At 37.0% G+C, this 15,874-nt stretch overlaps 3 protein-coding genes across 7 annotated transcripts in view; 1 reads left to right on the forward strand and 2 right to left on the reverse strand.

Moving 5' to 3' along the window:
- Positions 1-32: 32 nt before the first annotated feature.
- Positions 33-5,231, reverse strand: cops2 (COP9 signalosome subunit 2). 2 transcript variants are annotated; one of them, XM_084094788.1, is made up of 14 exons: positions 5,136-5,231; positions 4,448-4,561; positions 4,290-4,367; positions 3,988-4,113; positions 3,283-3,333; positions 2,910-2,999; positions 2,641-2,718; positions 2,365-2,539; positions 1,793-1,971; positions 1,444-1,496; positions 1,236-1,333; positions 1,048-1,130; positions 902-960; positions 33-768 (listed from the first exon to the last, which is right to left on the reverse strand). In XM_084094788.1, exons 1-14 carry the CDS (start codon positions 5,187-5,189, stop codon positions 624-626), a joined length of 1,383 nt encoding a protein of 460 aa, XP_083950914.1. In that variant the 5' UTR covers positions 5,190-5,231; the 3' UTR covers positions 33-623. The 2 variants fall into 2 exon arrangements, with proteins under 2 accessions (XP_083950914.1, XP_083950915.1); XM_084094789.1 differs by lacking the exon at positions 3,283-3,333.
- Positions 5,232-5,348: 117 nt separating this feature from the next.
- galk2 (galactokinase 2) lies at positions 5,349-11,123 on the forward strand. Its single transcript, XM_084094790.1, has 10 exons — positions 5,349-5,508; positions 5,674-5,762; positions 5,845-5,968; positions 7,248-7,338; positions 7,423-7,569; positions 7,658-7,756; positions 7,989-8,141; positions 8,711-8,921; positions 9,652-9,853; positions 10,637-11,123. The coding sequence occupies exons 1-10, from the start codon at positions 5,459-5,461 to the stop codon at positions 10,842-10,844; spliced, it is 1,374 nt and encodes a 457-aa protein (XP_083950916.1). The 5' UTR covers positions 5,349-5,458; the 3' UTR covers positions 10,845-11,123.
- Positions 11,124-11,542: 419 nt separating this feature from the next.
- atp8b4 (ATPase phospholipid transporting 8B4) overlaps positions 11,543-15,874 on the reverse strand; it is a 37,193-nt gene continuing 32,861 nt past the window's right edge. For all 4 annotated transcript variants that reach the window (XM_084094784.1, XM_084094785.1, XM_084094787.1 and 1 more), the window contains 6 exons: positions 15,453-15,676; positions 15,281-15,364; positions 14,928-15,173; positions 14,251-14,389; positions 13,772-13,902; positions 11,543-13,165 (listed from right to left, as the gene is read on the reverse strand). In XM_084094784.1, the coding sequence (XP_083950910.1) occupies positions 12,839-13,165; positions 13,772-13,902; positions 14,251-14,389; positions 14,928-15,173; positions 15,281-15,364; positions 15,453-15,676 (1,151 nt within the window). In that variant the 3' untranslated portion in view covers positions 11,543-12,838. The remainder of the gene's footprint in view (positions 13,166-13,771; positions 13,903-14,250; positions 14,390-14,927; positions 15,174-15,280; positions 15,365-15,452; positions 15,677-15,874) is intronic.

The following is a 15,874-nucleotide window of genomic DNA, read 5'->3' on the forward strand; positions in this document are numbered from 1 at the left end:
CACACATAAAATCATAAACCATCCCAGACACATTTTCCGCTGAAGCAACAAATGCATTCTTTATTTTTGTTGTTGAAAAGTGAAACAGAAGAGCTCAGACAGCATTAAAGTTTCAACAGATCTGTAAAGTTTGGTGAGGAATTCTAGCAATGACGGCACTTTCGATACGCATGTGCTGCGGTGCAACAGCATAAAACTCAACTGAATCTTACGCAAACCAAGTAAAACATGCTGACTCTAACAAGAGACAGACAGAGTTCAACAGATAAATGACTCAATTTCACACGCTTTCCATTCAAGGCAAACAATTTAAAATGTCTGCCAAGTGCCAATATGTGTTATTGAAGTTATTTTTTTCAGGTGATGGAAACATATTCATATTAGAGACTTAACAAATCAGCACAGCAGACATCCTGTGGGAACTTCTGCTTTGTTAAGGACATTTAAAACTGACTTAAGTGAATACAGCTGTAAAAATACAAACTAGCCAAATTACGCTCCCGCTTCAAGTCAATCTGTGATCGGGGGAGTAAAGAGCTTGAAAGTAGTTAATGTCACTGACAGCCTCGAATCGACCGGCTGCCTGATGGGTGAATTTGTTATCCGGGATCGTCAGTGTCCAATCAAGCCAGTTTGCTCACAATGGCCTGGTTGAGAGAGTTCAGCTGATTGGTCCATCTGTCCAGAGCGGTGTATCTGGCTCCGCCTCTTTTCTGGTGATCGAGCTCCAACAGCTGATTGACCTGGTCAATTCTACCGTTGATTGTGCTGAAAGACGTACAACATCAGATTCATATATATTATATATATATATATATATATATATATATATATATTTGTAGTGAAAGAGCTTAAAAAAAAACATTTGTAAACAATTTTTTTAAAAATCGATTAAACTTACTTGTCTAAAATACACTGCACAAGCAAGCTTTCCACATCTGAAACATCAATATTCAATTCCTAAAGAAAAACAGGGACATGAAAGCATGTTATAATAATGTAATATATTTACTATAATATAATAACTAGAATATAATATAGATTTACCTTTGAAATAAATGGTATGTGTATCCTAGTGTAAGGCTTAATCAATTTGATGAGCACTTGCGTTCTTATGTTCCGTAACAATTCTGAAGGAAAAAGGAAAAATTCAAATATGACTCCAACATTTGATGTATGAGATTTATGAAATAAGTAGAATATGTACAAGGAAGCCAAAAGCCACCCAAACTGACCCTCAATATGTTCTCTGATGAAGGGGTCGTCCATTATGTTGCTGTGATTCGTCTTTAGGATTTTCTCAAACTCTGTGATGTCATTGTTTTGGTAGGAACTAGACAAATTATAAGCAATTAATACCATAAAATGAATCCATTCAGACCATAAATTGAGTTAAAATAGAAGAGGACTGGATAAATGAGAAGTGGTATTGTGCACACTTACCTTACTAGGTTTGTCATTGCCAGGATTTCTGGATCATTCTTGTAAGGTTTTGCCTAGTCACAGAGCAACATAGAAAGAATTCGTTTTTTTTGTTATATTATATACCACAAAATTTGACGTCCTATGACCAGACCCAGAATCTGCAGTGTTGTGCTTTTCTGCTCTGATTCTAGGGGAAATAAGTTGCTTTTCAAGTTGAAATGTTAAGTGAAATTGGTCGATGAAAGCAAATACACCAAAATATTTAATATATGAGCATGCAATGATGAAGAACATGTAGAATTGTGTAATTGATGGTTCTGCTGAACTTAGATTCCATGTGGGCCTGTGCATGACTGCCACCTCATACCTCTTGAGAATCAAATGGGTTGATTCCAGACTTCATCAGCATGTTAGCCAAGACCAGGTACTTCAGACAAGTGGTTCGTCTGGGGCTTCCAGACTCGTCATAGTTTTTGAACGCCTCGAAAAAGTCTGTATGCGCCTTCTCGAACTCGCCTTCCCTCAGGTGCATTTTACCACCACATTCTAAAGAGAACAGGTCACAAGTCAAAGAAAATCAGTGGACTTTCCAGTTATACACCGTAAACAAAAGAAACTTTCCAGTTATACACAAAAAATAAATGAAAAACAAACCAAACTGGTTTCCAATTATTCACAAAAAAACAAAACAAACATGCTTATGCAAAAATGCAAAAACAAACAAACTCTACAATTGTACACAAAACAAAAATTATTTTTATCCACAAAAACAAACAAACTCTCCAATTGTACACAAAACAAAAATTATTTTTATCTGCAAAAACAAACAAACTCTACAATTGTACACAAAACAAAAATTCTTATGCACAAAACAAAAATACACACACAAAAAAAAAAAACATCTTTGGTATTAAAATAGACTAAAACTGTGTAAAATACCTCTGATGACTCCCATGATGAGTGGGTGTGGGATGGCTGATTTAATGTGTAACGACTGCTCATAGAGGGCTTTCAGTTTCTTGTTGTTTTTCTGTGCCGTATACATCTGAATCTCCAAAGCATAGATCTCCAACAGCTGAGTGCCCTTCTTCAAGTCGTCCTCTCCGTCATCCGTCTAATTAAGAACATCGATCAGTTTCAGAACAGCACATTTGACATTTAAAGACATTGACATTTTGGTTTTCTCATTTATGCGACCCTGATCATTTACTCTACCTGACATGACTGATGCAATTGCCTGAGGATTTTCTGAAGCTTTCCAAACTCTTCTCTTTCCAGGTACAACTTTCCCAACTGCATGAAACAGAGGAGCGGAAGTTAGCAGTATTCTTGAATTACACATCCTTTCTGCAGTTCGCTGGTCAATATTAAAGGGCAATGCATTGACACAATTATTATCATAGTACTGTGTATATTATTGTTCCTGATACATAAGTGTATATCTGTAATATAAAACGGATCATTTAAATGCACAATGCACAAACCTTGGTGTTAGTTTTAAACCAAAGTCTGTCATTTTTGGCATCTTTTAAAGCATCCAGTGTGGTCTCATAAAACTCTTGAAGCAAGTCCATCTGGAAAAAAAGGGAAAAAGATAAATATTACTTTATTATCTTTAATAACATAATGATATTAATTTTTATATATAAAGTGTGTGTTTGTGTGTGTATGTGTGTGTGTGTGTGTATTAGGGCTGTCACGATATCAGTTTTTTAACACCACGGTTATCGTGGCCAAAAGAATTCGAGTGACGATATATTACGATATCTACAGAAACCTTATAATATGTTATCAGTCAAATTCATCTTTAGTTTGTTTATTTTGTGTTTTTAACCAATGAATCACACCATTACATACAACATTTACAACAACTGAGACTCTGGCTTTCTCTGGCTTCTTTGACACTGCCTAAGAAATAGGAGACAGAAAGAGAAAATACTGTCAAGTTCAACAGTATTATAAAGAAGTTTTAAACACAACTAATAGCTTAACTTGTTAACTCGTGTCCCCATTTGAAACACAAATCCAAGAAATCGCACACCCAAATTAAAATACATAGTCCATGAAGCCTTTGGACTTCTAACATTGTAGACTAATTTAAAAGAATTTACAGAGAAAAGAACATTCGGCAGATTGTTGTCCTATTGCCAGAATTTATTAAATCAATGATAAAATTCGGATATTTATCGAACATTTTTAAGACGATGCTACGTGATTTCATTTCGAGGAGACTGAAATGCGAACTGTTTCTAGCGTAGCACAGCGTCAAAATACAATTTATGAGAATAAATTCTGCTTTATGACAGATGGCCTACTGTTCTTTGGGATGTCAACCAGGTGCTGACCCTGGATTATTTACGTGTCATATAATCATATGTGTACTACTAGTTTTAAATATTGCGGTTATCGTAATATATTGTCAAACCCTTAATAAACACGATATCGATATTCTATGGTTTGAATATAACGGTTATCATCAATAACGGTATATCGCGACACCCCTAATATTTATATATATATATATGTATTACTGAACACAGGAGTTTAAAATGTATTAAATACCTGTTTGGAGGTTGAGATATAATCTAGAATAGAGTTGATGGATTTCTCAGAGTAATTTCTGGTGACAGCACTCCTAATATACGTCAAAAGCTGTTTGTACCGGTTCATCATTTCAGGAAAATTTGTCTGTAAAAATAAAACCAAACAAATCAAATGATCTGATTTTATAGTACATCATTGACTTGTATTATTTTACAAAAAAAAAAAAAACTCTGTTAGACAATACAGGAGAGAAAGAAAATGATTTATAAATATTACTTATTAAATCTTATTCAAAATATTGTGCTACTATTGTTACACACCAATTTGAAGTTGATCTTAATCATCTGTTTCAGTGCTTTGAAGCCCCATTCTCCTTTCTCACCCTCCAGTTCCAGCACCTGCAAAGCAGAAAATAGTGATTATTACACATATTCAACGTTACAGTACGGACGCAGACACTGAAAGCGAAGCGTCTAACCTTCTGAAAGCTGCTCAGGGCTGCTTTAGGATCATCTTCTTTGAGGGCTTTAGAGTTGTAGTACTGATTCTCCAAATCAACATTGGGCTCAGAGTTGCTGTCCTCAGAGTATTCCTGAAGTGAAAGCAAACAAATGGTATGTGTAACGTTAAAGGATCATTTAATCATACAGGATTAATTCAAGTATTTGCCTGAAAAAACATCTTGAAGGATATTGTACAACTTAATGGTGCACGATTGTTATGATTATGACAACTGCATGACAATAATTACGTTAAGATTATTTACAACTGTACATCTATACATATATACGTAATAACCTATTTAACAACAAACTGAAATCGGATATCATGCAGTTTCATAACTAGCAGTACATTAGCTATAATAATTTAGTCAACTTCACGTGAGTCTGCAAGTTATCAATAGATTCATAAGAGATTCAACATCAGGAATCGGGTTTGTAAATACATCGCAGTTCTTACGAAACTTCAAATAAACCAACTTAAAGAAGGCTGTCATATTTGTTGACTTGGTCTTTGCAGTATTAGCAAACTAGCCACCTGCTAAACAACACCATTGCGAAATTAAGTCCCTGTTAACAGGCTAAACAACATTTACTGATGTCGCTACATTTGCTTAGCATTGAATTCCATGCATTTACAGTTGAGTTTATTTTAGACAGCCGTACCAAGTCATAATCCTCTTCATCATCGCACATGAAATCATCTTCCATGTCAGACATTTTGACCGGAGGGAGAGACTCTTACCCACAATGCTCGCCGGCAAAGCGTTATGACATCACGCCGCGCGTTCTGTACGGTGCGCGCGCAGCTCCGATTCCTTCCGAGTGTTTCCGAATCCAGTTTTCGGGATTCGTGTGAGTGTCTTCCGTGTTATTTAGGTTTTAGACGCATGATTCCGGGTATGACAGTCAGCTGACAGCACTTGTGCGGTGTCAGTCCACTCCTGCATTGTGTGCTCACTGTAAAAAAAAAGATTATAAACAGCACAATGGCCACAATTCCACCGAAAATCAAGGTGCTGCTCAGTGGAAATGAAAGGTAAGTTGCGACTGTTCGGGACACTTCGTGCAGCTATTCGGAAAACTTCGATTGTAAATGAATGGAGTCAACTCGCCACGTCGATTTACATCCTATTTTATAGTTTTAACTTTCATGTTTGCTTTTTGTTTGTGTTAGACATACACTTTCCCCTCTTTTTGTTAGGTTGCAGAAACTGAAAGAGGCTTTTCATGGAAAATATGGGCAAATGCCTCTCTTCTACGCTCGTGCTCCAGGGAGGGTGAATTTGATTGGTGGGTTGCAAGCAGTGTGTAAACATAACGAATACCGTCAGCACTGCATTTTATGTTTTATCATAAATCTTATAATTTCCAGGTGAGCATATTGATTATTGTGGCTATGCTGTCCTTCCAATGGCAATAGAGCAGAATATTCTTGCTGCAGTTTCTGTCAGTGACTCCCAAACAATCCAGATGACCAACACTGACCCCAAATACAAGTGAGTGACAATGTTCTTTATCTTCTGTTCTTCACAATTTAATTGGTCACATTTTGTCGACAAATTGTTATTAATTCATTAATTCAATTACTCACTCATTCATTATTCACTCACTCACTCACTTATTCACTGTCACTCATTCATTATTCACTCACTCACTTATTCACTCACTCACTTATTCACTGTCACTCATTCATTATTCACTCACTCATTCATTATTCACTCATTCATTATTCACTCACTCACTTATTCACTGTCACTCATTCATTATTCACTCACTCGTTCATTATTCACTCACTCACTTATTCACTGTCACTCATTCATTATTCACTCACTCGTTCATTCATTATTTACTCATTTATTTATTAATTTGCTCACTTATTCATTAATTCACTTATTCATTCATTATTCACTCACTCACTTATTTATTCATTATTCACTCACTTATTAATTCATTCATTCACTCATTCAATTCATTCATTCACTCATGTATTATTCATTCATTATTCACTCACTTATTCATTAATTCACTCACTCATTATTCACTCATTCATTCATTATTCACTCACTTATTAATTCATTCATTCACTCACTCATTATTCACTCATTCATTCATTACTCACTCACTATTCACTCATTCATTCATTATTCACTCACTTATTAATTCATTAACTCACTCACTCACTCATTCATTATTCACTCACTTATTAATTCATTCACTCACTCATTATTCACTCACTTATTAATTCACTCACTCACTCATTCATTCATAATTCACTCACTTATTAATTCATTCATTCACTCACTCATTATTCACTCATTCATTCATTCACTCACTTATTAATTCATTAACTCACTCACTCACTCATTCATTATTCACTCACTTATTAATTTTTACTCACTCACTCACTCATTATTCACTCATTCATTCATTATTCACTCACTTATTAATTTACTCATTCATTCACAATTCACTCACTTACTCATTTATTAATTAATTTACTTACTCATTCTCTTACTAATTTATTCATTCACTCACTCACTTATTAATTCATTCATACACTCACTCATTATTCACTCACTTATTATTTTACTCACTCATTCATGATTCACTCACTCATTAATTTACTTATTCATTCACTTACTAATTCATTCATTCACACACTCACCCACTCATTATTCACTCATTCATTCATTCATTATTCATTCACTTATTAACTCAGACATTCATTCATTATTCACTCACTCACTCACTCACTTATTTCTCTCCTTCTTACAGGGATTTCACTGTGTCGGTTGATGGCATCACCATTGACAGAGAGGATCCTCAATGGTACTATTACTTCCTTTGTGGAGTGAGAGGAATCCAGGTGGGGTGTTTAATGACACACATAATGCATGTTTGCATTATGGCGTTATAATCGGTCATTTGACCCTTGACCATGTGTATGCAGGAGCACTTGAGCTTGTCTTCATTGGCAGGGATGTGTTGTGTGGTAGACGGGACTATCCCGGCCAGCTCAGGGCTCTCCAGCTCCAGTGCCCTGGTGTGCTGTGCAGGTCTGGTCACCATGGAGGCCAATCAGAAGTCTCTATCTAAGGTAGTCCTTAATGTAAATCCTCTAACCTGCATTACATACTGTACAACTGCTGCTTATCATACATGCGCTCGCTTTGATTTCATTTCAGGTGACTCTCGCCGAGACGTGTGCCAAGTGTGAGCGTTATATTGGCACTGAGGGGGGAGGGATGGATCAGTCCATTTCTTTCCTGGCTGAGGAGGGAACAGTAAGCCACGTGTATTTCATATTTGTTCTAACAATATACGTGGTATTTTATTTTATTTTTGAAGGGTCAATGGTATGACTTTTTTTTTGTATGATCGTATCTAATTTTTTCAATGTAGAATTAAAAAAAAATATATATTTTAAAAATGACCCATTGACATTTTTAACACTATGCATCTACATTACAAATATGTTTAAGGGGATTTAGCTTGATGTGACTTTTTTCCCTCAAGGCAAAGCTGATCGAGTTTAACCCGCTGCGAGCCACAGACGTGAGGTTGCCCGACGGGGCGTTCTTTGTGATCGCCAACTGTTGCGTGGAGATGAACAAGGCGGCCTCGTCTCACTTCAACATGAGGGTGGTGGAGTGCCGCATTGCCACAAAGGTCTGAACGTCAGGGATGCTTCTAGAATGATAGTTTAGTCTTTGTAATATAAGATTTTTGTTTGCAAGTTCACCAAAAAAGTACACTACAGTTTAAAAGTTTGGGGTTTTGGAATGCTCTTCTGCTCACCAAGGCTGCATTTCTTTGATCGGATATACAGTAAAAATTAAAAGTAATATTGTGAAATATAATTACAATTTAATCTATTGTAATATGTTTTAAAATGCATTTTTTTTCCTGTGATCAAATCTGTATATTCAGCATCATTACTCCAGTCTTCAGTGTCACATGATCCTTCAGAAATCAGTCTAATATGCAGATTTGATGCTCAAGAAACATTAAAATAAGATTTCTTTTTTGTTAATCTGCAGTTTTTGAGATGATTTTTGAAATTGGTTGAAAATGACCCCAAAATTGGCACCAGATTTAAATCTATAGATTTATAAATCCAGAAGCAGTTATTAAGCTTTAGTGCTTGACCAAAGTTTCCCCAAAGTTTTTCTAGTTCCCACCCTAATTTCCGACGTTTGCTTGAGTGTATTGATGGTAGAAGGTGTGCGTGTGTGCAGATGCTGGCTAAAGCGCGAGGTGAGGACTGGCAGCGTCTGCTGAAGCTGGGGGATCTGCAGAAGGAGCTGCAGGCGAGTCTGGAGGAGATGCTGGAGCTGGTGGAGGAGGTGCTTCACCCCGAGCCGTACAGCAGAGAGGAGATCTGCAGGACTCTGGGTATCAGCGCAGAACAGCTGGGGCAAAACATCCTCAGCGCCAACACACAACATGGTGAGACAATAGGAGGAGCTCAAAATCTGCTCTTACTGCGAAAATAATCTTACATTTTCTGGTAATGCTTTTGCAATACATTTAAAAATATTGCTTCTATAGATATAAAACTACTCATTTAGAGTAGATCATATTTCACCACCGTTTTTAATTTGTCATTCACAATGCTTCATGGGATTGTAGTTCTTTCCCTCTTCAAAGCCTTTAAGTAACAGTCTTGTACCTACAGTATTGTCTTGTCTGAATGCTTTTTTGTTCAAATAAAAATTTCGGTAACACTTTACAATAAGGTTCATTAGTTAATGTATTAACTAACATGAACTAACCATGAGCAATACATTTGTTACTGTATTTGTTAACATTAGCTAATAAAAATACAGCTGTTCATTGTTTGTTCACAGTGCATTAACTAATGTTAACAAGATTATATTAACATTAAAGATTAATAAATGCTGTATACATGCAGTTCATTATTAGTTCATGTTTACAAATGTAGTTAACTAATGTTAACTAACAAACCTTATTGTAAAGTGTTACCTATGTTGTGCTTCCCCTTGTAGCTGGTTGACTTGGTTCATGACTTGTAACGCTTTAACAAAGACTTTTTTTTTTTTAAATCCCTATCGGAAAAATGATTAATGGACCTTATTGTAAAGTGTTACCAATGTTATATATTATTGCTGAGACAGATTGTCATTTTGCTCTACATCCTCTTCTGTTTGTTCCTCAGCGACTCAGTTTAAACTGTACCAGCGTGCCAGACACGTGTACGGCGAGGCTGCCCGCGTCCTGCAGTTTAAGGCCGTGTGCGACTCTTCCCCCGCCGACGCCGTCGCTCAGCTGGGCGACCTGATGAACCGAAGCCACGCCAGCTGCAGAGACCTGTACGAGTGCAGCTGCCCGGAGCTCGACCAGCTGGTGGACATCTGTCTGTGAGTGAGAGTCGTGTCATATCACACATTATACACTCACAGTGGAAAACATTTCTTGCAGTGTTAATATGCATTGGGTTTTTTATTTTCACATACAACACTGGTCAAAAGTTTGGAATATTTCTTTTTTATGTTTTTGAAAGTCTCTTCTGCTCAGCAGAGCTGCATTTATTTGAGCAGAAATCCAGTGAAAACAGTAATATTGTGAAATATTATTACAATTTAAAACAACTATTTTCTATTTTACTACATTTTAAAATGTAATTTATTCCTGTGATGCAAAGCTGCCATTACTGTTTAAATAGATAATTAAAACCTGATACAATATCATTACAATTTTTGTTTCTTTTGAACTTTCTATGCATCCAAGAATCCTGAAAAACAATGTATTACGTTTTCCACAAAAATATGAAGCAGCACAACTGTTTTAAACACTAATAATAAGAAGAAATGTTTCTTGAGCATCAAATCAGCACATTAGACTGATTTCTTAAGGATCATGTGACACTGAGGACTGGAGTAATGATGCTGAAAATACAGCATTAAATTATTTTATTATACTTTTTAAATAATAATAATATTTTTAAATGTATAAATGTATCTTTGGTACATTATTGATTAAAATCTTAATGAATCTGAGTTAATTCACTTTTGACCTGTAGTGTATTTCTTCTGTGAGGCCAAATGAGTCACAGCTCTGACCTTCTGTGGCAAACTACTGGAAATAGCTTGAGTCTGTCTAATGAATTGTAGTTTTAGCGAAACCTCTTCCTCTGTTCACAGGCAGGCGGGCGCCGTGGGGTCGAGGTTGACCGGAGCTGGATGGGGAGGTTGCACGGTTTCCATGGTACCCGGGGAAAAGATAGATTCTTTTCTCCGAACCGTGAGTGCACAATATTACACGCCTGACGCCCGTCGATCCGCTCTGGAAAAGCAGAGTTTATTTGTGACAAAGCCGGGAGGAGGGGCGGCAATTTTCATAGAGGAATGAAAAGTAGCAGGGCTATTGTTTCTCATTTTAGCTACACAATATGGGTAAAGGAGGTGTTGCGTGTAATGGCAAATCTGATGAAAGGGAAACTGGCTCTATAAACTCTGAATGGGCATTTTCACTCTGTACGTTTCAAAAGAATGAAGAAATCAGTGATCATTTTATACCCAGTTCGAGGTTGTCAGGGCACTTGTAAAGTACCAAGAATTGCTCTATACATTCCTACTTTGAAAGCATTCAAGGTCAATATTCAACATTCAATAAAAACATTTCAATGTTTCCAAGCCTCATCATTTACTTTTTTCATTTAATAATAAACATGTCATTAGTGGCATACTACGGTAAGCAATAAACATCACTATTATTGTTGCTCATGCTTGCGTTTAGTATTGTGTAAGTAATTATGTGCTTTTAGATTTACCGTTCTTTCACGGGCGAAAGCATTTCAATAGCAATCTACGTGACGTGACAGTGAATTTTGCGTGAGGCGTTGACAATAGACAATTTTTGCTCATGAAATTTCCCCAACAATTTCACAAATGTGACCCCTGCACCTTTAGACACATACTGCATCATAGCAACCACCTAGCAACCCCCTGGCAACCACTCAGCACCTTGGCAACAACCCACAGCATTTGAGTAAAAAACTCTAGTAAAAGAATTGTTATATGAAACATGAAGGCAAACCATCCATTTTTAAATAAATTAAACAATGGCCATTTAATGAATATCATATAAAAAATTACAATGAATTGTATAAAAATCCATGCATTTAAATAAAACCAATAAACAATCTGCATGGTCTTTGTTGACAAAATCGTACAGCAGAAAAATCTTATACATTCGTCAAATATATATATATATTTAACATAACATTAAAATAACGTCAACTGTACACTCATAAAAAGGAAATGTTGCACGACGCCCCTTGTCAAATAAATTATTTTAGAAAATATTATCTACCGGTACGTTAAAGTAGGCAATGAGGGCAATGAACAGTTAATGTGCCTTTGATACATTCAGAGAAAAAAAAAAATGCCGTCACGTTTCAAACGACAAACAGAACTGAAAGAAAACTTCCTTTGATGAAAGGAAAACAAAAAGGCACAAAAATTCCTTCTGTAAAGGATCGTTTGAAAGAAATGCCCACTTTAGACCTTTGTAGTAGATAGATGTGGAAATCTAGAAGTTAAATCGTGTAAATGCTTCAGTCTATCGCTTACTGGAAGGCACGACTCAATAAAACTCAGTCTTCTCAGTTCGCTGAGCTGCATGCAAAAGCACTAACTATGGACAAGTGTGGAATGGTTTTACACTTCCTTTTTTATAAAAAAATCTTTTAAAACTCATTCAATTGTTGAAAAAGCTGGAGTTTGCTTTGCAAAGCCAACCTAAGATTTACAGCCAGTGCTTTTTCTCTGAGGCATTGGTTTCGCACATTCCTAATTGTTAGTGCTCATCCAGTAGCATGATTCATTTGGGTGTGCTTTAATAAATTGAGGGTATAGAAGCAACTTCCAGGTCTTTAAACATATCCACTGCAGATGCTTGTGTCAGTGTTTATATTAACAAAACAAGAGGTATTACTGTATTTCACACGTCATTTTGTTGAACGTAAACTCGTGTTTAACATTGTGCAGGTTATAGAACTCGTGGATTTAACCTTTCAGATGCCTGAAACATTCGCAAATGCATAAAGGGAAGTTCTAAGAACTCGAAATACAAAAACGGTGAGAATACAAAATTAATCTGAGGTTCGTTGTCAAATTCACTGAACGGGTGCCTTGTGAGACGGCAACAGATTCGCATGAGAGTGAAATTTCGGTTTCTGTGCTTCATTGTGCTGGCTCTTTGGAGTCTCCTGTGCATGTGTGGCCGTGCCCACGGGCATCTCTGGGAGCCCAGAGTGTGTCTGCCCAAAATCCATTATATTTTCTCACATTAAAGACGGGCACTATTTCCTCTTCCTTCAGTAAAGAAAGAAAAACAGCCCTTTATCTGGCCTCCAAGTCTTCCACCATTACCTCTTGATTTTGGTCACTTTCCCTCTGAAATCTAGAGGTGGTTGAGGTGGTCTCTCTCGCACTGGTGGTGTTTTTCACCAGGTTGGTGTCCGCAGGGCCTCTCAACGGTGAGGAGAGTGGATACGTGGAAGTAGAGGATGTTGGTACCTTCATGTTCTTGCCGGAGGTGATGAGTTCTCCGTATCCCTGCTGGTGGGCGAAAGCGTACGCCGAGCGCCGAGAACTCGTCCGGCGGACTCTCCTGAGGTTCTGCTCTTGAGGACCCTGCCGCCTAGTGGCCTGCTGAAGTAAACGCACCTGCGGGAGGGCAAACGGTTTGGGGTCAGTAAGATTTTCTCTTTTTGAGAAAGAAATTAATACTTTTATTAAGCAAGGTTGCATTAAATTGTTTAAAAGTGTCAATAAAAACATTTGTATTGTAAAAATAGATTTCTATTTAAAATAACTGCTATTCTTTTAAACTTTTTTATTCATCAAAGAATCCTGAAAAACATTTCTTATGGTTTCCACAAAAATGCTAAACAGCACAACTGTTTTCATTATTGATAATAATAAGAAATGTTTCTTGAGCATCAAATCATCATATTAGACTGATTTCTGAAGGATCATGTGTCACTGAAGACTGAAGTAATGATGCTGAAAATTCAGCTTTGCATCACAAGAATAAATTACATTTTTAAATATATTCAACTAGAAAACAGTTATTTTAAATTGAAAAAATATTTCACAATATTGCTATTTTTATCGTATTTTTGATCAAATATATGCAGCCTTAGTGAGCAGAAGAGACTCAAAAACAAGATCTTCACAACCCCAAATTTTTGAACGGTAGTTCATTCATAAGGACATATTAATAACTTTTTTCTTCCCACTGCTGTAAAACTCATGTGTGTATGTATAAACCTTGTCAGTGTGTGTGGGATAGAGGTCAGTCCTGATGAACCGGACCGCCACCATGGGCATTATACACACGACTGTGGTGAGGAGGATGACCAGCCACACAATCTCCTGATTCAGAGAGTTTCGTGCGGTACCTACAATCAAACAAAAAAAATTAACTTCAGTAATATTTGAAAAAGCTGTTATTGTACACCGGATGGTCCCCCTCTTATTGAGATTATGTGATCAGTTGATGACTACTCACTAATATCTGACCATTTTGGTCTTAGAATGATGCAATCATTGATAACAAAATGCTGTGAATATGGTTTTCACAATGGAATTTACAGCAAAATTATGATGCTACATCCACACCAGTAGATGTCAGTATGAAGTCCAAGAACAACTGCCTTGGTTGTTTAGGAATTCAAATACAAATATATATATGACTAAACAATAAATAAATACTAAAAGTACATCTCTAAATGCATTTAAATTCTTACCTATGAAAGGAAACTGGTTCGGGAATATGGTAAAAATGCTGTCGCTGTGCAAAGCAAAAAGGATCGCAAAGTAAACAGCTAGACTGCCCCATATAAAGAAATGGTTCACAGCGGTCCAGAAGTTGGTGTCAAGCCCAATCTGAAACAAAATGTAATATTTCAACAATTGTTAACATAAATTGTATAGAATCCCTGTTAAACCCTTATTTTGAATTAGTCTGTGACATAACATGTGGGTGGAGTCAGGGACATGCCCGAACAAGTTCATATGGTGCGTTCAAGTCATGTCATAAAGATCGTATTTACGAGTTGAACGCACATGAACACCACTACAATATTGTTAATACCAGTGGGAATCTCACGAGAATGAGATTTAGGGTAATTGCGTTTGAATGTCATGATTTTTTTTTTAAAACATCTTTAATATACAATTAGTAAAGCACCTATATTAAACAAAACATACATTTTTATTTCTCAAATTCACCTATTTTTATCTATATATGGTTTGGGTTAAAGTTAGGGTTAACATCAATCTTTTAGATTTCACAGTCAAGATAAACAGAAATTCACGTCAAATGCGTCCCTCAGAAAAAAAAAAAAAAACGTTTTGTAATTTATTTTTGAAGTAGTTATTTTAATGGACTGAGTTAACAAGCACAGTTGTTAAATTGGCTCACCTGTATACTGACCACAATGACCAAAGAGGTTGCTATGGTGACGGCGAAAGCCTGCTGATCAGAGATTTGTGCGCCATCATCCCGCACAGCGGTCATGAAGGCTCCATATGGGATGAAGAAGAGGATAAAAGAGGTGCAGACCCCCTGCAGCGTACAGGTGAAGAACTTTCTCTTGTTGAAGAGCTGGTTAAGCTGCCCAGGTCTGTACAAGTTTGGATAGCGTAAACTGTACTGCTCGTTCACATCCTGCAAAAACCAACAGTCTCAATGTTAAAAGGCAAAGATTGCAGTGCTTGGTGCTGCTACACAATGCAGCTTTCATAACCAAAAACTGACATCATGACCAGGCTTACCTGATCAAACAGGCCCATGGCCAGAACAGGAAGGGAGGTGTAGACAATGTTGAAGAGTGTGATGAACCACTGGTCATATACCGTCTGCAATGACAAAATAACAATTATATATACATTTACAATCTTCAATTGAAAGCATATGCATATTGCATCCACAGGCTGAGATATTCACCTGGGCAGAGAATCCACAGAGGAACCCGTACCAGAAATGAACCAGTGTGAAGGCGAAGTTCTTGTAGAAGAAGTAACAGAGGAAGTTGCACATGCGGTGGTAGGACCAGCGCCCGTGGACGAGCAAGAGGCGCTGCAGGTAGCGGAACTGGGCAAAGGAATAGTCAGAGGCCAACACCGCCTGCATTCCCTCCTGTCCGCTGATGCCCACACCAATGTGTGCCGCTGGGGGAAAGCAGACCATACACACACATCTTTACACACATCTCAAAAAGTCCAGCATATTTCCATAGCAACCACTCCATTAGACCAGCAGTGCTTCTGCATCGAATATTTCAGCCGTATGGCGTATATCCTGTATGTCACAAGCACCCGATCACACTGTGCATTAAGAATAAGATAGATAGACAGACAGATAGACAT

The sequence above is a fragment of the Abramis brama genome (genome assembly GCF_963993115.1).
Source record: "Abramis brama genome assembly, chromosome: 20".
In the NCBI taxonomy this organism is placed as follows: Eukaryota; Metazoa; Chordata; class Actinopteri; order Cypriniformes; family Leuciscidae; genus Abramis; species Abramis brama.